Genomic DNA, 25,444 nt, shown 5'->3' on the forward strand with positions numbered 1-25,444 from the left:
GTCTATCCTGTCTGCTATTTCCTCAAAGAAGTCCGTCAGAGTTGTCTGGCAAGATCTCCCCAGAAGGAAACCACGCTGACTTTGGCCTCCTTTATCACATGCATCCAACATCTTCCCAACCACTGAATTCAGGCTAAATGACCTTTGATTTCCTTTGTTTTGACTCCTCCACTTCTTAAAGCATAAGTAGACGTTTACAATTTTGCATTGATTCAGAATCTAGTGATTCACGAAAAATCAATAGTAATTTCTCCGTAGTTTCGCACTTGCCTCTTTCCGAACTCTAAGCTTAATCATCCGGTCCGTGTGACTAATGTACCTTCAGACCTTTCTGCTTCCCAAGCACCTTTTCCATAGTAATGGCAACTCTCTTCTGTCCCCTGATTCTATTAAAGTTTTGATGCAAAATACTCATTCCTTTTTACCTCTCAGGTGTTATTTTCCATTGGTCCAATATCCACACTTTCTTCTCTTTTATTCTTTACGTATCTGACAAACTCTTCTGGTATCCTCTTTGATATTATTGTTAAGCTTACCTTCATATTTCATCTTTTCTCTCATTTATTTTTAGTTGACTTCTGTTGATCTTTGAAAGCTTCCTAATCCGTGACCCTCCAACTATTATTTAATGTTTATTATATGCTATCTCTTTTGCTTTAATGCTGTCTTTAATTTCCCTTCTCACTCACAGTTCCCTCATTCTTCCTATAGAATCCTTCCTCATCTTTGGTTTGCATCTATCCTGCACCTTCCTGAATTACCCCCAGAAGCACATGTTCCCTGCAAGGCAACGTTCTCCTGTTTCTTCCCATTTCACAAAAACTCGTATGAATGGAGTTGTGTGGAAGATAGCAAAGGCTGAATGAACAGTGGATATAACATAAAACACGGTCATCATTCTGCCCCTCAGTTGCAGCCTCCACCATTGGTGATCCGTGTAAAAATCACACCGTCCTGGATCAGCCCTGGAGGAGCTCGAATTGCTCTGAAACATGATGCAGTGGTCAGTGGATGGATGACGGAAACCTTGCAGAAGGATGGTACAGATTTAGCAGGTGAAGTTCAACAGTCCTGGGTTCCCAATTACATCCTAACAGGATGCTGTCAGTGAATTTTCCATCTTCTTCCTGGCTGTTTCTATGTACTGTATTGTGAGCTAGCAATATAAATTTCCTTCTAAATTCCCTAGCTAAAGCTAATGTATTCATTGGTGGTGTAGAGATATCCAAGGAGGTGTAAGGCAGTCCTTCCCTCTGCTAGCCTGCAGGTCCCCCTTGGGCAATGTGTCCCAACTGCTTAGACCTCACCACTCCCTACCACCAATGATCTGGGACACATGAAGCTGGGGAGCAGGTAGTGGATGGTCTTATAGCAGTTGGTGCATATCCCATGTCCTGTTTATATGACCATTGATGTCAGAGCATGGATATAGCTGGAGTCACCATCTTGTAAAGACACTGCCCAGTAGAAGGGAATGGCAAATCACTTCTGTGGAAAGGTTTACAAATAACAATCAGAGAAAGACCTTGATCGGCCATGGTCATACGACACAGTATATAACATAATAACAAAAAAGATGTAAATGAGTCAGTTGAATTCTGTAGTTTTTTTTTGGTTAGAGGTGGTGGTGAATGGTGCTGAAAGGATCACTTTCCAAGGGTTCAGTCTGAATCTGATGGGCTGAATGGTTTCCTTCTGCATTCAGTATGTATATGATTAGGGTAAAATGTGATAGAATGGCTCATGCAGAGAAGCGAGGGATGTCACTTCTTTGGGGAGCCAGGGTGGGGGTGAAGTGAAGAGGAAGCTCCCTCACACATCTTTGAGGAAATGGTTATTTGCACAAGAATTTGGAGGGGCTCAAGGACAAACTGAGTTTCCTGTGATCTGTCCAGAGCTGAACAGTGTGTGGATATAATAGACCACAGTTCCTGATCTGGACTGACTCTCTGATCATTGTTTCAGTCATGGCAATGTGAAGATTCCCGAAACCTCGGTTCCATTCTTTCACTGCTCTACATGGAGTCCAGGCTGGTTAAAAGGTAGGTTTACAAGAACTTACCACAGTGTTTATTGAGTTTGGCAAGATTGACAATGTCAGTCACTTTTGTTCCAGAGAGCTATGTTGGCTGGAGTCAGGGCTTTAGCTGGCTGCAGTAGGGTAAGCAGTAGCATTCACTGAGTGGTTTCCTCACAGTTACTCAGTCTCCACTCCAGTTGTGGTTCTCTATGGAGTCCAGAAGAGGGGCAGGTTTGCAAAAGTGTTGTGGATCAATCTTCTTGACGCCCTTATAGATTGAATAGAGCACCACTTCACTGAAAGTTCTTCTTTGGTTAAAAATTACCTTTTGCCCTTCATGATGATAGTGTTTAAGCCAACAGTGACAGCCCTCCATTGCCCAATTCCATCTCCAAATGGCCTAATTCCATTCCAATATTTTTGGTCTTCTGGACAGGGATTCACAACCTTTTTTATGCCATATACCCCTCTCATTAAGACCATAGGAGCAGAATTATGCCATTCAGCTCATTGAGTCAGCTCTAACATTCTATCATGGCCGATCCTTTTACTCCTCCTCTGCTCCCCTTCCCGGCCTTCTCCCGTAACATCTGATGCCATGGCTAATCAAGAATCTCTCAAGCTCTACCTTAAGTACATCCAATGACCTGGCCTACACCGCTGCCTGAGGAGGGGTCTGTGGACCTCAGGTTGGGTGTCCCTGTCCAAGGGATTTACCAGCATGAAGTGACCTCAGGGTGCATGGATATTGGGGAGGGGAGTGTGAACTTTTGACTGAGAATGGAACAGTGCTTGGATTATGAAACACTGTGCTTTGGTAAGTACTGATATCATTCTTTTTTCAGGTTCATTTTACAGTGTTTGTAAACCTCACTCCAGGTCCCCATCCTGATGTTGGAGTGGGTTCATTTCACAGTCTTTATAAACTTCATTCCAGATCCCCATCCTGATGTGGGAGCAGGCGAAGTGACCAGGACCATCTGTTTCAACTGGGTTAAAGATAACCCGAAGAGACACACTTGCTCTAAGCAAATGGACATCACAATCAAAAACTGCACAGCTTACTTTGTGTATAAGCTGAAGCCAACACCGGGCTTATATAGTGTGTATTGTACAGGTATGTTTCTCTTCATATTGGCTCTGTAGATCTGTGTGGGAGAAGCCCAGTGAATATTTGGAGCATCCAAGTCTTTCGACAACCAGAGTGGCCTGAATTTTCCTTAGTTTTCCCTGACCTCCAGAATGTGGCAAATGCTGTGTCTGAATTCAATGACTTGACCAATAAAAGCTCTCATCCCATAAGCCTCCTTAACCACCTTATCAATCTGTGTAGCCACTTTCAAGGAGTTACGAACCAAGATTCCAAGATCTCTCCACTCTGCAATAATGCTGAGGACCTTGCCCTTAACAGTGTAGTGTTTCTTTCCTTATTTTAGTGTGACTGAAAGTTTCAGGTATTGAAACTCTGTGAAAATTTAGAGGAACCTGAGTTACAGCAGTTTTATTGAACTGCGTTTAACATAGTTGAAACATACTAAGTACTCCAGCAGAAAACATCAAAGAAGGATGACTATTAAGAGGCTGGGAATTTGTCCTGATATCCACGTATGCTAACAGCTAAGCTAGGAGAGGTTGACCACTGCCTGCAAGGCTTCCCTCATTGAAACACAAAACCTGAATGCAGGACTTGTTTTCTGGTGTGGAAGGTAACTCTCAGAGTGACCACACAGAATGGGAGCTGAAGCACAGGCTGTTCTTACTGGACATCATAAGACTGTAAGGTATAGGAGAACCAATAGGAGATTTGACCCATCAAGTCTGCTCTGCCATTTCATCATGGCTGATTCATTTCCCTCTCAGCTCCAGTCTCCTGCCTTCATGCCCATAATCTATCACTTCCACCTTAAATATACCCAATGACTTGGCCTCCACACCCTACTGTGCCAATGCATTACACCTATTCACTCTTCTCTGGGCTAATGAAATTCCTCCTCATCTCTATTCTAAATGGATATATTGTAGGTGTAGTTATTTTATTTGTTACATCCAATGGACTAAACCCTCTTATATTGCATCTTCAGTGCATTGTACAAGCTATAAAGAAGGGAAATTGGGAGGATATTGCTCCAAAACTAACATTGTATATTTCAAGCAAGAGAAAATCTGCAGATCCAAGGACCACACACAAAATACTAGAGTAACTCAGTGGGCCAGACAACATCTGTGGAAAAGAGCATAATTGACATTTCAGGCTGACACCCTTTGGCAAGACTGGAGAAAAATAGATGAGTAGATTTAAAAGGTGAATGGAGGGGAGTGATATAAACACAAGATTATAGGTGATACCAGAAGGGGAGTGATGAAGGAAAGAGCTGGGAAATTGATAGATGAAGTACTTACAGGGCTGGAGAAGTGGAAGTCCAATAGGAGAGAACGGAGGGCCATGGAAGAATGAAAAGGTGAGGAGCATCAGAGGGAGGTGATGGGCACGCAAGGAGGGAGAGAAAAGGGGATGAAGAAAACATCAACCGTACTTTTTTTTCCATAGATGCTGCCTGGCTTGCATAGTTCCTCCAGCATTTTGTCAGGATTTTATACCTAATTGTGTATACATGTATACATGTATGTACAGTTAGATCAATGTCGATCAGGTACACAGTCAGATTAATGTGTGTTGATAAAGCTGATGGTCTGGTGAATAAAGATGTCCCAGAGCCTGTTGGTCCTGGCCTTAATGCAACAATATTGTCTGCCAAATGGCTATTCTGAGGCTGTACCCACTGTTATAGACTCCCCTACCACTGAACACATCCACTGAGACAGGGGCTATGGTGACATCACTGGCAATGTTTATCTCTGTTTATCTTACTGTTTCAGGATTGATTTTTTTAAACTCTTATTCCTGGGGAGGTAGATTTGCAATGGTGCATTTGAACACTAATTCCATTGTTGAGTTACAGATAATTGTTGCAGGTACACCAGCCTTTCGGTCCATTAAGAATGTGCTGACCCATTCTCATCGATGCTACATAGATTATAGTTTGTTCTCCCCAAGTGCATATCACTCAACCATATACCGGGGCAATATATGATGGCTAATTAATTTACATATAAAAAAGCACCAGGTGAAATGTGGTTACAAGAAGAAGGTGGCAAATATTATTCACTGAGAGATGACCAGGTTTAAAATTGGTTCATGAGCCCTCCCAAGAGGAAGGGAAGAAATAGGAGGTCTGAATGCTGAGATGAAAGGGGGTGGTGATTGTGGCAATCATGAGCAATTAGCAGCCTAGTAACAGTGGATAGCACAGCACCGTACAGTACCTTTAACTCAGGTTCAATTCCTACTGTTGAGCAAGGTTCATAAGAATGACTCCAGGAATGAAGGGGTTAACAAAAGAGGAGCATTTTGCAGCATTGTGTCTGTTGTCTATGGAATTTAGAAGAATGTAGTGGAATCTCAATAAAACCTACAAAATATTGAAAGGACTTGATAGGGTGGATGTGGAAAGTAAGTTTTCTCTTGTGGGGGTATCCAGACCAAGAGGGCACAGCTCAAAATTGAGGGGTGACTTTTAGAACAGAAGTAAGGAGGCTGCTTTTCACCAGAGAGTGGTGAACCTGTGGAATGATGTGCCACAGACTGCTTTGGAGGCCACGTCTGTGAGTATATTTAAAGCAGAAGTTGATAGTTTCCTGATCGGTCAGGGCATCAAAGGATATAATGAGAGTGCAGGTGGGTGGGGCTGAATGGGCTCTGGGATCAAACCTGAGTCAATGGCACAGCAGACTCGATGGGATGAATATCCAAATTCTGCTCCTATATCTTATGGTCTCATCTTGCCTGCAAGGAGTTTAAATGTTCTCCCTGTGACAGCACGTGTTTCCTTGAGTGCTCCAGACTCCTCCCATGGTGCAAAGATGTACCATTGGTCGTTGGCAATTGTCCCACAGTTGGGCTTGGGTTAAACTAGAGATGCTGGCCAATGCAGAACGAAGGGATGGAAGGGCCTATTCCAAATGGTATCCAAAAAATAAAAATGAAAGCATAAATAAATAAAATCTGGGAATAGCAGAGAGAATTTGGAATGGTGGTACAGAATGGAGGAGAGACAGAAAAGAGTAGCAGAGTGATGGACAGGATTGAGGAGAGGTTGCAGGAGGGTGGCAGGGAACAGAGGTGGGCAATGCTCTGTGAGATGAGGAGTGTGAATGGCACTTGTTATAGGGCAGAGTGTAGCTGGGGCTGAGGATAACACCGGGTAATGGTGGTGGGAAATGGTGACATAGCTCTCAGGAATTTGATCAGCATCAAAGCACAGATTGCAGGCAACCATTTCAACAGAAATTGATGACGGTGCTTCCTGCATTTCAACAACCCTGAGTGCAGTTGAGTAACGCTCTCCAGTACACCCAGAGTGAATGGCTGGGGCTGCTCTTTCTGCTACCCATCAGGTTATCACTGGTGTGAGCTTGTGGGTGTGCTGGACCAAGTGCAATGGAGCCAAGGTTTGGAATAAGGCAAAATTTCCACCATTCATTTGAGGGCTTTTCCTAGATTGGAGAACAAGACTGTTGCTTGTTCAGTGGGGATGGTGGAAGTGGAGGGGGGTGACTAAGATGTTGCGTGATATCAGGCGACCCTTAAAGCTAATCATTGTCACCCTGTCCCTCAGTTACAGACTCCGCACTTGGTGATCCGTGTGTAAATTACAGCATCTTGGATCAGCTCTGGAGGAGAATGAGTTCTTCCAGCACGAGTGAACAATGTATGTCTGACAAAAATCTTGAACAAGGATGGTACAGATTCAGCAGGTAATGAGGGAATAATGACTTGAAACCCATCATGAATGGAGATTGAAGGGTGTGGGAGGGGTAATTGCTGGAAGACCAGATTATCGGTCTTAACAATGGAGCAGCAGGCAACTGTAGGGATAAGAGAGCTGACACATTCTGCACAGTGAGTGGTTGACCTGGAGAGAGATATGGAAAATAGGGATGGAGAATCAAAAAAGAAAATTAGATGGCATGGGGGAAAGTTGAAAGCAGACAGGGTTGAAGAAAGGGTTGAATTCTCAAAGTGAATACTGTGCCTCAATTTAGGAAGCCATTCTCCAATTGTTATTTCAGTTCCGGTAGATGGAAAATTCCCGAGACAGCAGTTCCACAGTATTGTTGCTGCGGGAAGAGACAAGGCTGGTTGGAAGGTAAGTCCAGAAATTATAACTGTAGGGCTTAGTTTGCCTATGAGGTGGGTCAGAATGATGACCCAGGTCTCTGCACAAGCCCCTAAGCATGAACACTGATCTCTACATCTCTGAAAGATGCCTCCCACAGTCACTCAAACCACACACTGGTCTTGAATACTCATGGTGCCTGGCAGTGGAGAGCCACTTTCCTGTTCTTCTCTGGCAATGTTGCTGTGAGTCTGCCTGCTGACCACTCTGAAGCAACGGACTGCAACAAACGGGTTCCTGATTCACTTCTGTAAACTTCAGTTCAGAATGCCATCTGCTTGTATATTCTTTGCCCCATTAGATGGTTGATGATTTTTTAAAAATACGTTCTTTTGATTTTTCTACTGTTTGGGACTGCCTGTAAGGAGATAAATCTCACAGTTGTATATAGTGTGCATGTTTTGCTATTACATGCACTTCGAACTTTGAGCTTTGAGATCGCTCCGGATCAGACCCAGGGAAGGTTCTGTAGCTCCATTGCTTGCCATGGAGGAGCAGTTCCCAAGCAGCCCAGCCTATCTCAGGGCACACAGAGCTCATGAGCTGATCACTTAAAGTGATGCTGTTTCTAATTCAAATCATGTAAGTTCAGTTTTTCATTGCTGATTATCTGTCTTTTAATTTGTGCTTTCTGGATCTTGGTGTTCCAATTTGCTTCATTTGCTTTTATGTTCAATTTATATTTCAATTGTTTGAATTTTAAGATTAAATGTAAAAATATGTGCAGTATGTATGGTCAGGGTGAGTTGCAAGTAAAAATGAGTTGAATCAACAATTAATTTCTTAGCTTTATGATAAGTGGATATCCCTCACATTTCAAATTTGCACTGGAGAAACATTGATAGGTTGTAAACAAGGTCAAGTCCCTCAATATTCAGTAGTAGCAGAACCTTTACAGTTGTGCTTTATCACAGTATGATTTCACAAACAGTTAATGTCTCTGAATATCAGTGAATCTCGGTAGTCTTTGACTTTCTCATCTGCTTAACCTGGATCGTGGCTTTGGCGCCAATTAGCTCTTCAATCACAGAAAATTCAATTTCTGTTTAGAAGTTGACCGGTGCTTACAGATAATGACCAATTGGTAATCTTGTGTTTGTTCAAACCCCTATTTGCATGATGAATCTTGAATCACGCAACAATAATACCAATATTAATCATCAATGTATTCTATGCATAAAAGGCCAATAATGCTCAGAATTAGTATACAGTAACTGTTACCCTAGAATCCTTCATTTGCATTCTTGTAATGCCAGATTTCTCCAGTGCGCTGCTGTGCAGAGGGAAGCTATGTTCTTCCAAGACTCATCTTGCCCTATCCCACTTTATCCTCCATTGGCTCTACACTTTAACTTGCTTAATTGCTCCCCCTTTCACCATTCACCCAATCCTGTTTCCCTCTCTCCTCTCATCTCCTTACCTGCCCATTAGCTTCTGGTGCTCCTCCACTTTCCCTTTCTTCAATGAACTTCTGCACTCTCCTGTCATATTCCCCTTTCTCCAGCCCTTTACCTGTTTGAGCAATTGACTTCCCAGCTCTTTACTTCATCCGTACCCCTCTTCCAGTTTTACTGATCACCTACCACCTTGCACATCGTCCTCCTCTTCCAACACCCCACTGTTCTGTTTTCTCATCTTTCTTTTCCCAGTCCTGATGAAAATTCTTGGCCCAAATCACTGACTCTTTTCTCTTTTCCATAGATGCTGCCTGGGCTGCTGAGTTTCTCCGGCAATTTTGTGCGTGTTGCTTAAATTACCTTTGCCTGAACACTGTCTAAACCCTTGCCTTGCTGCATCTTCCAATGGGGGTTAACTGACCTTTTTTATTTTGATATTACAGTTAACTGCAATAAGTGTTGAATGTGTGAACGTCTCTCTGAAACAATGTTCTGTTTGAAATGTGGTCATTTGTCCTGGTGGAGCAGCTTCACCAGCTGTCCAATATGCATCAGGGGTGAGGCTGGAGTTTCTTGTCCAAGCCCTGGGCCCACAGGCTCTCACCAGCAGGGGCTGGTCTCAGGGAGCAGGATCTGTAGCAGTGAGTTTGGATTGCAGGGTGGGCTGGTGTTGAAATCAGCAGCTTGCGATTGACTGAGGCCAGATCAGATCATGGGTAAATCTGAACACTGCATTAGAATGGTGCAAATACACATTCCCTGTGGGGCTGGGTACAATTTATTCTGTTTGCTGTCTGGTAAGATGGGAGCACCCACAGATGCAGAGCCAATAAAAGCTGTCTTTTTTTAAAAAAAATATCTTTTCTTTCAATCCCAAACTGGGCATTCAGTATTGCTTCAAGCACTGCAGGTCTACTCCATCAGCCTGTTGCTCTTTGGTGGAGGAACTGGACCTTCCGGGGTCTGTGTTTCCGTTAGAGTTTATGTGCGAAGGTGGTGTGCAGTCCAACAGCCTGTGATAGGGTTTTAGTTTTTTTTCTATAATTGCAAGGCCCTGTTGGACATTGTATATATGGAATGCTGAACGTCTGGTTCACTGGTTTATTGGGAGGGGGATCAGCTGTAGTGAGAACTGGGCATCATGCTGTGGTATCACCTGTTTGTAGCCATTCAGGAGAGCGTGGTGGCCCTGTTGGTCGGTGCTGCCCTCCAGTGGCCACTCAGTGGAAGATGAGCTGGACTGGGTTTGATTGCATATTGCTACGCGCTTGTTCTTGCCAATACATTCATTGGCTCGGGGAATTGGCCTATATTATATTATTGAGTGATTGTATGTTTAACTGCTATCTGATAGACGTTATATGTGCCTTGTGCTGTGTATTACTGTTGGCACTTTTTTTTTCAGTTTGGCCGTGGAGTAACACTGTTTCATTTGGCTGTATTCATGGATGGTTGAATGACAATTAAACTTGTATTAACCTTATTCCAGGATCCCATCCCACGGTGACAGAGGGGGAGGTGATGAGAAAGGTTTGCTTCACCAAGAATGGAAACAACAATCGTGCATCTGACACTTGCCTGGATATTAAGATCAAAAATTGCATTGGCTACTTTGTGTATCTGCTGAAGCCGACACCTGCTGGTCGCAATGTGTACTGTACAGGTATGTCACTGCTCTCATTCACACGGGTAATTCTGTGATATCCGAAGTCATCAGTACCCAAAACGGACCCGTACGTCCCTCAAACTAACTGCACAGCATGTACAGGATGGTGCGGCAGGTTGTCTGCACGAATAGTAAGATCCTTACAATTATACTGTCATGATTTTATACAGGTTAGTCTCTGTTTAACTATTACACATCAAAGCAAGAGAGTGCTTTCTCATACATGGATTCCACACGTTCAGTTTCACCATCGCATCTTTTCTTTGGTGGAGTGACTCATAGTTCCGATCTGAACACTGAACAATTGCATTCTGTACATGTCATGTCAGAATCACAATCCGGTTTATTATCTCCAGCATGGGTCATGAAATTTGTCAACTTAGCAGCAGCAGTACAAGTTAATATAGAAAGACAAAATAAATGAATCAATCAATTCCAGGTGTGTGTGTGTGTGTGTATGTATAGATATAGAGATATATATATATATATATATAGATAGTGTTAATGTTAACCTTCAGTGTTCTGCCTTATTCACCTCTTGCTTATGTCATTATAACCCTGTAACTTATAATTTTTCATAATTTCCTAAGATATCCCCTGTGCTTGTTTCCTGTCAGCATGGGATGATATCCATGGGATGATATCCATTCACAATATCCATTTTACCTATTTGAAGTTCATTGACATGTGGGGAAAAACTAGAACACAGGGGATTGCCAAGTCATCACTGCAGACTCCACACTGACTTTCTCTGCACTGGAGAAACATTGAGATGTTGTAAACAAGGTCAAGTCCCTCAATATTCAGTAGTAGCAGAACCTTTCCAGTTGTACTTCATTACAGTATGATTTCAAGACCAGTGACTGTCTCTGAATAGCAGTGAATCTCAATAGTCCTTGACTTTCTCATCTGCTTAACCTGGGTAGTGGCTTTGTAGTCACCAATTAACTCTTCAATCACAGTTCATTTACTTATGTGCAATGAGAACAGCCTGGCACCTGGCACCACCTACTGTTCTGAACTTTGAACAAGCAATGCCATTTCTGTACAGAAATTGACAAATTGTTAACACTGTGAGGAATGAGGAATCTATGATCACACAACAATAATACTGATATTAATAATCAATATAATCTATCAATAAAAGGCCAATAATACTCAGAATTAGTAAAGTACAATAACTGTTACCCTAGAATTCTTCATTAGCATTCTTATAATGGCAAATGGCTCCAGTCCCCTGCTGTGCAAATGGTAGCTATGGTTTTAAAGGACTTCTCTTCAAAGCCTGGCTTGCTGAGATTGTTTATGTTCATCCCACTTTATCCTCCATTGGATCCGCACTTTAACTTTCCCAATCGCTTCCCTTTCACCATTTACCTTTTCCTATTTCTTTCTCTCATCTCACCTCCTTACCTGTCCATTATATTCTGGTATTCCTCCACCTTCCATTTCTTCCATGGGTTTCCGTCGTCTTGAAGCTGCAAGACTGCAGGATAAAATGCATTCAAGAACCTCTATCCCTCTACATTTATTGCTGTGCTTCAGTTATCACATACTGCCTCATCTTGTATGGATATCTCTGTGTGCTGATTTTTTAGATTTCTCCAGAAATATTTCTGTTTGCTGCTTGTGTTTCCAACTAAACTTTCCACAGTGTTTTCCTGCAGACCTTTATTCTTCAAAATAAAGAATGTTGTTGGTATCAGAAAATCTGTTAGCTATGTTTTTCATATTAACAGCAGGAATAAGGATCCAGCAGGTTCCTGACACTTGCAGAACACCAACTGAAGCATCCTTTTTTTCACTTACATTTTTATTGTGCCACTTTCCCTTGGATACCATGGGCAACAATCAGTCAGAACCTGTGTATCAAGTATCACCATCAATCCACCCGATTGGCTTTCTCAAGAGAACAATGAGTTAGCATTGTTGAGGATAGCATCCCTCTGCAGCTGCTGAACATACACCCCAACAGACTCCCAAATTTAGCACTTCCAATTATTTTCAAATGTTTTTCTAAAGCAATGAATCATTCTGTCACTGCAATTACCATGCCACATCTGTACCCTGGTATCATACCAATATGATACCCTATGTACCATATTTTATTATATCTTGAGCACTGGAAAATACAGCTTGACCTATCTTCCTGTTTTGCCTCATTTAAAGGACAGGATGGACTTTGTGCCAGTTTAGCAGGTTTCCAACATGAAGATCCCGCAACCGTGATGTATCCTCACATTCATTACAGCATAACTGCTCGTGACACCAGTAACATGGGGAAAGAGGAGCCTAAAGGCACTCTCTCAACAATTCAGCAATAGCTTCTTCCCCCTGTCATCAGATTCCTGAATGCACATTGAACTCATGAGCACAACCTTACTACTTTATTTCTCTTTGTGTGCACTAATTTAACTTCTTAATAAGATCAATTAGAGTAAATAAATATTTATGTGTTGCCACATACTGCTGCCACAGAGCAACAGATTTCCAGTCAATCCAGTACATTTATTATCAAAGAATGTATATATCATACAACCTTGAGATTGGTTTGCTCACACGTAGCCATAAAGCAAGACCCAATTTAAAAAGAAAAGAATACAAATTAGGAAAATAAATAAAAACCGACACATAATGCACAAAAGAATATAAAACAAATCATACAAGCAATTGAAGTGAACAACATTCAGAACCAAAACAACTGCTGACACACAACAAATCTCATAACATAATGTCTGCCAGTGATATTCAACCTGATTGTGATCCTAACATTTCAGGATGAAGGTCCTGCATCAGTGTTGCGTTAGCATTTAGTAAAATGCTAATATTAGTCCCATCATACACAGAGACTGCTACAAAGAAGTGGTTGAGGTATTTGCTTGTATCTTGTCCCCTCTACCAATGCTCAGTAACAGGACTCAAATTGAAGTTTGGGCACCCCAAGAGATTTGAGCTCTCAGATAATTTTTACCAAGGTTTCAGACCTTAAATAGCTTGTTAGAGCTATGGCTTGTTCACAGTCATCATTAGGAAAGACCAGGGGATGCAAATTTCAAAGCTTTATAAATACCCTGACTCTTCAAACATTGTCCCAAAAATCAGCAACCATGGGCTCCTCTAACCAGCTGCCCAGCAGGCTGAAAATTAAAATAAATAATGCCCACAAAGCAGGAGTAGGCTATAAGAAGATAGCAAAGCATTTTGAGGTTGCTATTTCCTTAGTTACATTTCTATTACATTAAGAAATTGCAGTTAATAGGAATGGTGCAGGTCAAGTTGAGGTCTGGAAAACGAAGAAACCTTTCTGAGAGAACTCTTTGTAGGATTGCTGGAAAGGCAAATCAAAACCCCTGTTTGACTGCAAAAGACTTTCAAGAAGATTTAGCAGACTCTGGAGTGGTTTTGCACTGTTATACTGTGCAGCGACATCTGCACAAATATGACTTCATGGAAGAGTCATCAGAGGAAAACCTTTCCTGCATCCTTACCACAACACTCAGTGGATAGATAATTTCATGAAAAGAACACCTCTACAACTGAAATGCATTGTGGTGGATTGATCATGCTTTGGGCTTGTGTTGCAACCAGCGGCACGGGGAACCTTTCACTGGTACAGGAAAGACTGAATTCCTGAAATAGCAGCAAATTCTGGAAGCAAACATCACACTGTCTGTTTAAAAAAAAAACAGCTGAAGATGAAAAGAGGATGGCTTCGCAACATCATAATGATCCCTAAAAGCACCTCAAAATTCGCAATGGACTACCTCAAGAGGCGCAAGCTGAAGGTTTTGCCATGGCCCTCACATTCCCTCAACCTAAACATCTTCGAAAATCTGTGGATAGACCTCAAAAGAGCAATGTATGCAAGACGGCGCAAGAATCTCACATAACTAGAAGCCTTTTGCAATGAATAATGGGCAAGAATCCCCCAGACAGGAATTGAAAGACTCTTAGCTGGCTACAGAAAGTGTTTATAAGCTGTGATACTTGCCAATGTGGGTGTTACTAAGAACTGACTATGAAGGGTGCCCGAACTTTTGCTTTGGGCCCTTTGCTTTTTTTGCTATTTTGAAATTATAAAAGATGGAAATAAAAAAGTAATCTTGCTTAAAATATTAAAGGAATGTGTCATCTTTAACTTTATGCCTTTTGGAAATCAGCTTAACTTTTATTCATTTAGCTATTCAAGTCAAGTAAAGTCAAGTAATTTTTCTTGTCATTTCGACCATAACTGCTGGTACAGTACATAGTAAAAATGAGACAACTTTTTTTTTCAGGACTATGGTGTTAATGACACAGTACAAAAACTAGACTGAACAAAACACAGAGAAAGCTACACTAGACTACAGACCTACACAGGACCGTGTAAAGTGCACAAAAACAGTGCAGGCATTACAATAAATAATAAAAAGGACAATAGGGCAAGATGTCAGATGATGCTCTGGGTATTGAGGGGGAAGCTTGGGGGAAGAAACAGTTACGTAGTCTAGTCGTGAGAGCCCGAATGCTTCGGAGCCTTTTTCCAGATGGCAGGAGGGAGAAGAGATTGTATGAGGAGTGCATGGGGTCCTTCATAATGCTGTATCCTTTGTGGATACAGCGTGTAGTGTAAATGTCCGTGATGAGGGGAAGAACGATCCCGATGAACTTCACAGCTGACCTCACTGTCCGCTGCAGGGTTTTGCGATCCGAGATGGTGCAATTTCACAGCAACATAAATTTTGACCAGGGGTGCACAAACTTTTGCATGCCACTCTTTCTCTCATTGCATTTAATTATCTCATTTTTCAATAATTTTGACTGCTGTCAATTTCCTTTGTCACTGGATATAGTCCAGTTTTAATCCTTTTTGAACTACATTTGCCCTCTCTCCAGAATAGTCCATCCCCTGCACAATATACCACTTCAACTTTTCTGTTTGACACAGTTCATCTTCTAAGGATAGTTTCAGAACCACCTCCTCTCCTGTTCAGTTTGCCACTTGCTGATTCCAGACTATGCGCTCAGTCACATTCCAAAACTTGTCTCTTTTTCCACTCTTCCTTCTGTTCCTGCACAATAGTGACAGGGTGATTGAAATCCGCAGTCAAGATTAATCTGGCAATTTTGTACACCTCAGAAATGTCTGAACATGTATGTAAAGCAACACAGGCACACACACACACACACACACACACACACACACAGACACACAGACACACAGACACACAGACACACAGACACACAGACACACAGACACACAGACACAGACACAGACACAGACACAGACACACACACACACACACACACCATGTTGGAGGAACACAGCGGGTCAGGCAACAAATGTGAAAATTAATAAACAGTCAATATTTTGAGCCAGGACCCTCTTCAGGACTGGAAAGGAAGGGGGAAGACACCAGAATAAAAAGGCGGGTGTGGGTTGGAGAAAGATGTTAGGTGAAGCCAGGGAGCCGGGAAAGATAAAGGGCTAGACAGAAAGGAATCTGTGAGGTGAGCAGATGTGTTTCAATATGTTTTCCTCTGATGATTGAGGTTAAAGCTACACAGTCATAGATATTTTGTCTCAGTACAACATGCTTTTTGTCTCTACCCATTTCCCATTGAGCAGAAATGGGTCCTTCAGCCCATCATATCCATGCTGACCACTGTGCACCATAGAGCATGGAGAAAGGCCATTCAGTTCATCAGATCCATGTTGAGCATCATGCATCATTCCAATTCCCATAGAGCATGGAAGCAGGCTATTCAGTCCATCATATCCATGCTGACCACTGTTTGCTATCCCATTTCACATTTGGTTCAAAGCCAACAATGTCTTGGCAATCTCAAAGTTCAAAATATATTTATGATAAAGTATGTGGCCCATCTATGAACTGGATATTCATCTTCTCACAGGCAGCCACAAAGCCAAGAAACACAAGTGGTGTCCTAGTCCTCAATGAGTATCTGTTCACCAACAACTCGGGTATTGTGTTTCAGACTGCAGACACTCTCTGGGTGATAAGAATTTTATTTTTTGGCATCCCCTCTAAAACTCAAATTCCTCAGCTGAATTCTAGGTCTCCCATCTTAGATACATCAGCCTTGGAAACTGGTTTCTTCGTACTTACTCTGTTTATGAAACTCATTACTTTTCCTCTTCATTAGATCTTCCGTTAGCAGCCTCTAAGCCATGGAAACCCAAACTTGCTTCTCAAACCCAAACTGTCACATCCCGTACCAGGCAATTGCCGAGTAAGTCTGCTCTGCAGTGTTATCTGGGATATCACTGGGAATGGAGTGTAATTCTGGAACATAGGATATGAAAGCATTGTACTGGCTCTTCAGTGCATGACATTGTGCTGGCCTTTAACCCAATCCTCCCCTCCTACATGACTCTCCTTTTCTTTCTATCATCCAAATGAGTTTCCAAGTTTCTTAAATGTCCTCAATGTTTCTGTCTCTACTACCACCCCTGCTAGGGTGTACCATGTACACACCACACTCTGATTTGAATGGAGATGCACATACTTGAATGACTTGGGCATAGACATGTGAGGTGTGATGGTAAATTTGCCGATGAAATGAAGATTTGTCAGTGCGTTACAGTGCTGGAGTTTGTCAGACAACACAGAGCGATCCATGTGTCGGTGCATTAAAGATGTCTGAAGATGCTGCATGGGCAGGGAAATGGAATTTGATACAGATTAGATTAGTATAGATCAATGTATAAACACATGTACAGCAACACCTGTAGTTTGGGACTATAAATAAGATTGTAATGTACCCCATGAATGCTTGAGTATGAGGGTAGGTTGAAGGACAACATGAGGACATTCTATGGATATGACAAGATAGCTTTTTGTGAATGAATATGTGATAGACATTTATTAGTTGGGGTACAGAATACATAACTTTATTGAAAACCTGGTCAGACATCGGGGTGGTTTTGGTCCGCAGAGCATGGGAAGAATGCAGGGGTAATGCAATGGTAGATCACCAGGCTGGAGTGTTTCAGTTATGATGAGAGAGTGGAGAGGTTAGGCATGGTCTCCTTGGCAAAGAAGAGAAACACCATGTTTGTGTATACAATGTAAGCGTACCGAGAGAGTAGGCTGCAGACATTTCCTATGTCAATGATATGAAATAAATGGTTTTCCTGCGAAGTTTAGAGACAATATGATGATAGGTGGAGAGGCAGGTAGTTTTGAGGAAGTATAGTGGTGAAAGAAGGATTAGGAGAATGTGCAAAAATGTGGCAGATTGAATTCAGTGTTGGGAAGTGTATGGTCATGTACTTTGTTAAAAGAAATGAAAGGTTAAACATTTTCTAAATGGAGAGAAATTCAAAAATCTGAGTTGCACAGGGATTTGGGAGTTTTTGTATCGGATTCCCGAGAGGTTAATTTGCAGGTTGAGTCAGTGGTGAGGAAGGTAAATACAATGTTACTACTCAATACAAGATGAGTAGAATATGAAAGCAAGGATGCGATGTTGAGGATTTATAAAGCTCTGGTGAGGCCTCACTTGCAGTATGGTGAGCGGGTCTGCGTACCTTATTTTGGAAAGGACATTCTGAAACTGCTGTGGGTTCAAAGGAGGTTCATGAAAATGATTCAGAAATGGACAGCTTGTTGTAATGTTTGATGGCTCTGGGCCTGCATTCACTAGAATTCAGAAGAACACGGGGAGACTTCATTGAAGCCTATCCACTGTTGAAAGGTGGATGAAGTGAGGATGCTTCCTCTGGTGAGAGAGCCCAGGACCAAAAGACACAAACTTGGAACATAGCATCCCCTTTAAGAACCGAGATACAGAGGAAAACCATTAGCCGGTTCCCGGTGAATCTGTGGAATCTGTTTCCACAGATGACTCTGGAGTCCATCTTTATGTCCACGTGAGGCAGAAGGCTGACAGATTCTTGATGGGTCATGTGGAGAAGGCAGGAGATCATCTTGCTGGTGAACATGCAGTCCCTAGTGAATAGAGTTGATGATATCAGACCTAGGGTACTGAATCAGAGGGACATTAGGACTGTGTGTCCCTTGTTTCGTGGAATCCTGGTTAACCATTTCCGTACTGGATACAGTGATTCAGATTGATGGGTTTACCATACACCGACTTAATAGATCTACAGAGTCTCTCAAAAGCAGAGGTTAAGGGAATGCCTTACGATGAATTCAACTTGGTGCACAAATATGTCAGTTTTGTCCCAATTCTGCTCAACAAATCTGGAATATCTAGTTTTTTACCTACCACAGGAGTTCTCTGGGGTCATTTTGGTATCCGTATACATACCGCCTCATGCCAACGTCAATCAGGCTTTAGATGATCTGAGCAATGGGATGAACATGCATGAAACAATGCACCGTTACACCTCCACCATTATTTTGAGAGATTTTAACCAGACCAGTCTGAAAAAGAAAAATCACAAAACAATTACCATCAACAGATTACTTGCAATACCAGAGGAAACATTGCTACATTTTATTCAAGAAAGGCAACTGTAATATTACACACCCTTACTTCGGGAAGTCTGATCACCTGGCTGTATTTCTGCTCCCTGAGTATAGGCAGAGACTGAAGACTGCAGTGTAAGTTGTGAGGACTGACAAGGTTTGGGCAAAGGAAGCACAGGAGCACCTTATAGGACTGCTTTGAATTGGTGGACTGGACTGTACTCAAGGATTTTTGGCACAATTTTTAATCTATTCAATATATGTGTACTGTATAAAGTAAACTGAATAACTTTTTAAACAAATATTTTCCTCTATTTTTTATAATGCATTGAGCTGCTGCTGTTAAGCTAACAAATTTCATTTCATGTGCTGGTAATAACAAACCTGATTCTGATTCTGATTGGGTCTGAGGGGAAAATGTATCTGCCATGTTGATGGGCCAGACTCAATGGGCCAAGTTGCCTAATTCTGCCCCTACATCTTATGGTCTTGTATTGGTGGTAGATAAAATTAAGGACTAGGGAATATGTAGCAGTGGTTTAGAGGCTTTGGGAAAGGGACCTTAACCCACGTAGCAGCAAACGCTTGGTTTGTACTGTCTGGGAGAGTAGTTGCTGGTAGAATTTATGTCTAGATGAGTCAGAATCATTTAGGCAAAGAAGGGCTTGGATGAGGTTGGGCCTGGTAAGTCTGAGGGGTGGCCACTGTCAGCAGGTGTTTCTATACAGCATGATTCAGTGATACTCCCACCAATTCAATACAGAGAGCTGAACGATTACACTGAACTGACAGTGTTTATGCTAGTAGGGGGCCATTATTTGGAGATTGTAACTGAAGTTGGTGGGGGTAAGTTGCAAGAGGCATTAATATCAACACTGTTAATTAGTAATGCTAATTACCATTACTGTTTATACCATTGAGACTGAGCATACTCCTGCTGCAGATTCCACACTCAGGGATCCGTGTGTAAACCACACCATCCTGGATCAGCCCTGGAGGAGCACGGATTGTTCATTGGAAGAATGCAGTGTATACATGAATGATGAAACCCAGACAGAAGGGTGGTACCGATTCAAGAGGTAATATAAGACAAGACCCTTCATCTAGACTGCACAGAAAGGGGGTAGTATCCAGTTTAAGAAGATGTGGGGTGGGGGGGAGATGAAGAGGAGTACAAGTGGAAGGTGACAGCTGAGGCAAAGGGTGGGAAATGTGAGAGGCTGGGGTTTGATGGTTAGAAGAGACAGAGCACTGAGGAAGGAATAATCTGATAGAAGTGGACAGTGCAGTAAAGGGAATGAGGTGGGAACCAGAGGGACGTGATGGCCTTGACAAGAGGCCAGGGAGGAGAAGAGAAGCGTAGGAGTAGGCTACCTTGGGCTTCTGTTCCCTTCCAGTTTGGGTGAAGGATCTCAGCTCAAAATGTCATGTGTTTATTGTCCACTGCATTTGCGCAGTTTATTTACAGTTCACAGTCCTGATGTTTACAGTTTACTGAACCTGTTTACAGTTATCGTTCTAAAGATTTGCTAAATATGCCCGCAGCAAAAGAACGTCAGGGTTGTATGTGGTTACGGAATGTACTTTGATAATAAATTTTACTTTGAACTTTCCTGAGATTAGAGAGAATATTAAACTAGTGGAATGGGCTGCAGTTCCTGCTCCTTCTCACAGTGGCTGGACAGTTGAGGATGGAGATGCTGTTTTTTTTTCAGTTCTGGGGGCTGGAGGATTCCTGAGACTGTCGTTCCAACATACAAGTGCTCCGGGACAAGCTCAGGCTGGTTAAATGGTAAGATCATAGTGTACAACAAAAGGTCTTGGTTTCTATTCTGTTAGGGAAGACTAGACACAGTTCATGTCAGATGACCCCTTGTACAGAAACAGATCTCGACATCCCTGAGAAATGTTTCCCAGTCTCTTAAGCCATGTTATGGCCCTAGATCTACAGGGAATCTAGCAGTGATGCATTGGCTTCCTGTAGGGCCCTGGTGCATGTAGCTGGTCTCTGGATCAGCCGGTATTGCCCACTCCGTATAAAACCTGGTGTAATTTGAGTGAAGGAGGAGCACCCAGGGAGCTGAATGTATTCCTTAGGAGCCCACAGTTCATGAGGTAATTAATAGGACAATGTAATTTTTCCACAGGAATGTTATGTCTATGAAGTTTCTCAGTCATCCAGGTGATTCCATTTCAAGCAGTTGCAAATCAAGGCAACTGGACTTGTTGTTGTCTAGAAGATGTTTTCCCACTCATCTGAGAGGCTTCTTCAGTTCTGATCCATGGTGGGCAGTTTTTCAGCTTATAAACTCTGAATTGCTAAATGTATAGCAATCACATGAGGGTCGTTGAGAATTACAGAGGTAATGAGGGAGTCAAAGTCTTACCATTGCATGAATGGAAGTGTGAACTGTTGTAAAGATGCCAGGGTAGAGATATAGCATTGTAAGTAGTGATAAGTGGTGTCATACTCAAACTCCTCTGTCCAGTCATGGGTTTTTACAGTTTGACAAAGATGGCTTCTGTAACCCCTCTTTCATACTACCTATCCTCCCTGTCCTTGTTATCAAAGGAGAGTCCCTGTCCTTTAGGTGTCAGTATACAGAGGCCATCTGTTTTTGAAGTGTTTGTTTTGTCTCACTGATATACAGGTATTTGCAATTCTCATTGCATTGAAACGCATACACAATATTGCTCTGTTTGTGCCTGCGTGTAGGATCCTTGGGGTGAAAGAGTTTCTGTCTGACTGTGTTTGTAGGTCTGACAAACACAGGGCTTCTTTTCTTCTGGACAACACAGCAAGTCCAGTTGCCTTTATCTACTACTGCTTGATAAAATTCTGTAATGTCTTCAGTTAAACCCACTCCTTAGTTCTCATGTTGCAATTATTATAAACATCTTGTTTCTGTTCTAAGGCTTGTTATGTTTATATTTCAATGCATCCAAAATTTATAAAAGCAATATGAATTTTAACAACTTATCACTGCTGCAATTGTTATCAGTTTTGGGTATTTTCTGAGCTTGCAGGGTCTCTGATTCTCTTTGCAGATGTTCAACAGTGAGTCAGCTTGCTCATGGCTCCAGTGTTGTCAAAACACTTCAAGGGGAGGACGTGTGTCTCATGGGACAGGGACCCACAAGGTCTCTTCAACAGGAGCTGTCCTCTGAGAATGCTTGTGGCTGTAGGGAGGACAGCAGCTCACACTGACTGAACCCGGTCAGACAATGGGTTGTGAACAATAGATTTGCAGTGAGTCTGTTGCATGTTTCCTATTATACAGCAGAGACAGGTATATTTTACAATATTTATGAACCCCATTTCAGGTAGCCATCCGAGCGTGGGAGAGGGGGAGGTCCACAGGACTGTCTGCTTCAGCTGGGAGCAAAGCAACTGCGAAACAAAGCGGACAATCAAGATCAAAAACTGTGGTGCTTTCTTTGTGTACTGGCTGAAGCCAACACTCTGCTGTGGCAAAGTTTATTGTACAGGTATGTTACCATTCCCTATTAACACACAGTGGGGGGAGGGGAGTTATTTGGATATCACGGATATCATCAGAAGTCAGGATTGAAGCTTGGTTGCAAAGCATCTGAACCAACAGCTCTACCATAAGAACATAAGATACGAGAGCAGAGTGATGCCATTCACACACCGCGTCTGCTTTGCTAGTTAATCATCGTTTACTCATTTTCGCTCTCAACCCCATTCTCCTGCTTTCTCCCTAACCTTCAGCACCCTGAATAATCAGGAATTTATTAACACCCACTTTAAAAATACCCAATATCATTACTCCACAGCCATCTGTGGTAACAAATTCTACAGGTTCAAACCGTCTGAGTAAATAAATTTCTCTCAATCTCTGCTCTTAATGGACACACGTCTATTTGTATGCTTGTCCTAGACTTGCCCAAAATAGGGAACATTCTTTCCACACCCACTTTATCTATACTTCTGGTATTCTATAGGTTTTAGTCCACTAGTCACCAGCAGTCAATGAGAAAAGGCCCCCCTTTATTCCCACATTTCCTCTAGCTGGTCAGCCAATTTTCTACATCTGTTAGTATCTTTCCTGTTGGGCACCAATCTTGTTAAGTAACCTCGTGTGGCATCTTGTCAAAGGCCTTTTGAAAATAAAAAATAAGATCCACTGACTCTCCTTTGTCTGATCTGCCTGTTACTCCCTCAAAGAATTCCAAAAGAGCTGTCAGACAACATTCCGTCTCAAGGAAACCACACTGACTTCTGCTTATTTTATTGTGCCCTCAAATACCTCAAACTCATCCTTTTTACAATGGATTTGAACATCTTCCCAGCACTGTAGTCAGGCTAACTAACTTCTAATTTCCTTTTTTCCTGTCTCTCTCCACTCTTAAAAAGTGGAGTGACATTTACAACTTTCTAGTCCTCCAGAACCATTCCAGGATCCAGTGATTGTTGAAATATCACCACTAATGCCTCCATCATCTGTTCACCTAACTCTTTCAGAACCCGGAGGTGTAATCCGCCTGACTTAACCTTCCCTCAGACTTTCTGCCTTCAGTTGTCTTCTCATTAGTGACAGCAACGAAACTCACTTCTGTCACTGAAACTCAAATTTCTGGAATGCTGGTAGTGTGCTCCTCGGTGAAGACTGACATAAATTCTTATTAAGTTCAACAAGAATTTATGTGTCCCCCATTACTGCTTCCCCATCATAATTATCCAGTGGTCTAATTGCCACATTCACTTGTTTTTCTACTTATTTTTTTTCTGTATCCTCATTTACATATTGGTTACCTTACCTTTGTATTTCATGTCTGTGAAGGTTCTCAGTCATCTGGGTCACTGTACATCAAGCAGTAGTAAATCAAGGCAACTGGACTAGCTGTGTTGCCTAGAAGACATTTCACCACTTATCCAAGAGGCTTCTTCAATTCTGAAGAAACCGTGGTGGGTTGTTTTCTAGTCTATAAACTCAAAATTGTTTAAAGGAATAGCAATCACACAAGGGTCGCTAAAAGTTGTAAAGGTAAGGAGAGGGTCAATACTCTTATCATAACATGAATGGAGATGAGAATTGATGTGGAGATGCAGGGTTAGAGGTGGAAGGAGTGCATTGTAAGTAGCTGATAGGTTGTGTCATACCACATACCTCTGTTCAGGGATGGGTTTTCCAGTTTGAAGAAGATGGCTCTTTAGCCCTTATTTCAAGCCATCTGTCTTCTCTGTCCTTGTTATCAAAGGAGTGTCCTTGTCGTTTAGGTGTAGGTATGCAGCTGAGTACATGAGAACTGCACAGATCAGTATATCGGAGAGACAGAACAACCACTTCACAAATACGTGGCACAACACAGGAAGACTAACATCTTAAGTCAAGACTCAGCTGTATATCTACACGTAAAGGACAGGGGAGACTCTTTTGATGATAGCAAGATAAGACTAATGTCCCATTCGTTACCTCTATGACTTGTAACGACCCTTATCATATTGATATACCTTTAAACAACTCAGTTTATAAGCCGGAAAGCTACCCACCATGGATCAGAACTGAAGAATCATCTTGTATGAGTTGACTTCCAGGCAACACAGTAAGGCCAATTCCCTTCATTTTATACTTCATATTCCATGTGTTTGTTCATAATTGATTTTTAAGTTGTCTTCCTTTGTTTTTTTTTTAAACTTCTGTTGGATTCTGATTTTTTTTTTATAAACCATAGTTCTTTTGGAAGTCAGGAAAGAAGCACAAAACTTGTTGCTCCATGGTCTTTTTGTTGAGTATTGACAGAACAAAGGGAAATTGAAAATGGACAGTCACCTGCTAGTAGCAGAAAAAGAGGCAGAAAAAAACATTGCTGTTGTGTGGTCAGCTCTTTTTATCCCCATGGGTAAGAAACATTCCATTCAAATATGCATATAAAAGTCAACCAGTCAGATACTTCTATTCAAATAATGCAGCAACATAGAAACTTCCAGACCAGTCTGGAATAATACAAATATAACCACCAGGGGTCACATTGAACAATGATGTTAACATTCACATACAATGGCTACTTTGATCTATGAAGGCTAATGTGCCAAAAGCTTTCTTTATGGCGCTATCTACCATTTTCAATTAATGGACCTGTATTTCCAGATCCCTTTGTTCTACCGCAACCCTTCGCGCTCTAGCATTCATTGTGTAAGTCCTACGCAGGTTGGTCTTACTGAAGTGGAACACCTCACATGTCTTCATTCAGCTCCATCTGCCATTTTTAGCCAAGTTTTCAGCTGATGCAGATCCCCTTGTAAGCCATGATGGCTTTCTTCACTGTCCACTGCACCTTCAATCTTGGTGTCATCAGCAAACTTGCTGATCCGATTAACGATTTCATCATCCTGGTTGTTGATATTGATGACAAGGTATAATGGACTCTGCAGTCCCTGTAACTCTCCGTTTGTGACAGGACTCCAGTCAGAGAGGCAACCATCTACTTCCATTCTCCACCTCCTCCTAGAAAGTCAATGTCCAATTCAATTTCCTGCCTCATCTTGTATGTCGAGCAGCTGAGCCTTCTTAACCAACCTCCCATGCTTTTCAAATGCCTTGCTAAAGTCCATATAGACAGCATCCACTGCCTTGCTTTCATCACCTTTCCTGGCAACTTCCTCAAAAGCTATTTAAGATTGGTTAGACTTGATTTACCACCATGAAGCCATGCTGACAATC

The 25,444-nt window shown here is 42.0% G+C and overlaps 1 protein-coding gene across 1 annotated transcript; it reads left to right on the forward strand.

The window, feature by feature from the left end:
* Window positions 1-943: 943 nt before the first annotated feature.
* On the forward strand, window positions 944-23,601 carry LOC132387594 (uncharacterized). The gene is made up of 10 exons (XM_059959968.1): window positions 944-1,055; window positions 1,966-2,042; window positions 2,958-3,137; window positions 6,697-6,835; window positions 7,151-7,227; window positions 10,144-10,317; window positions 19,702-19,837; window positions 20,474-20,550; window positions 22,083-22,247; window positions 23,564-23,601. Exons 1-10 carry the CDS (start codon window positions 1,012-1,014, stop codon window positions 23,599-23,601), a joined length of 1,107 nt encoding a protein of 368 aa, XP_059815951.1. The 5' UTR covers window positions 944-1,011.
* Window positions 23,602-25,444: the final 1,843 nt, after the last annotated feature.

The sequence above is a fragment of the Hypanus sabinus genome, unplaced genomic scaffold, assembly GCF_030144855.1.
Source record: "Hypanus sabinus isolate sHypSab1 unplaced genomic scaffold, sHypSab1.hap1 scaffold_2013, whole genome shotgun sequence".
In the NCBI taxonomy this organism is placed as follows: Eukaryota; Metazoa; Chordata; class Chondrichthyes; order Myliobatiformes; family Dasyatidae; genus Hypanus; species Hypanus sabinus.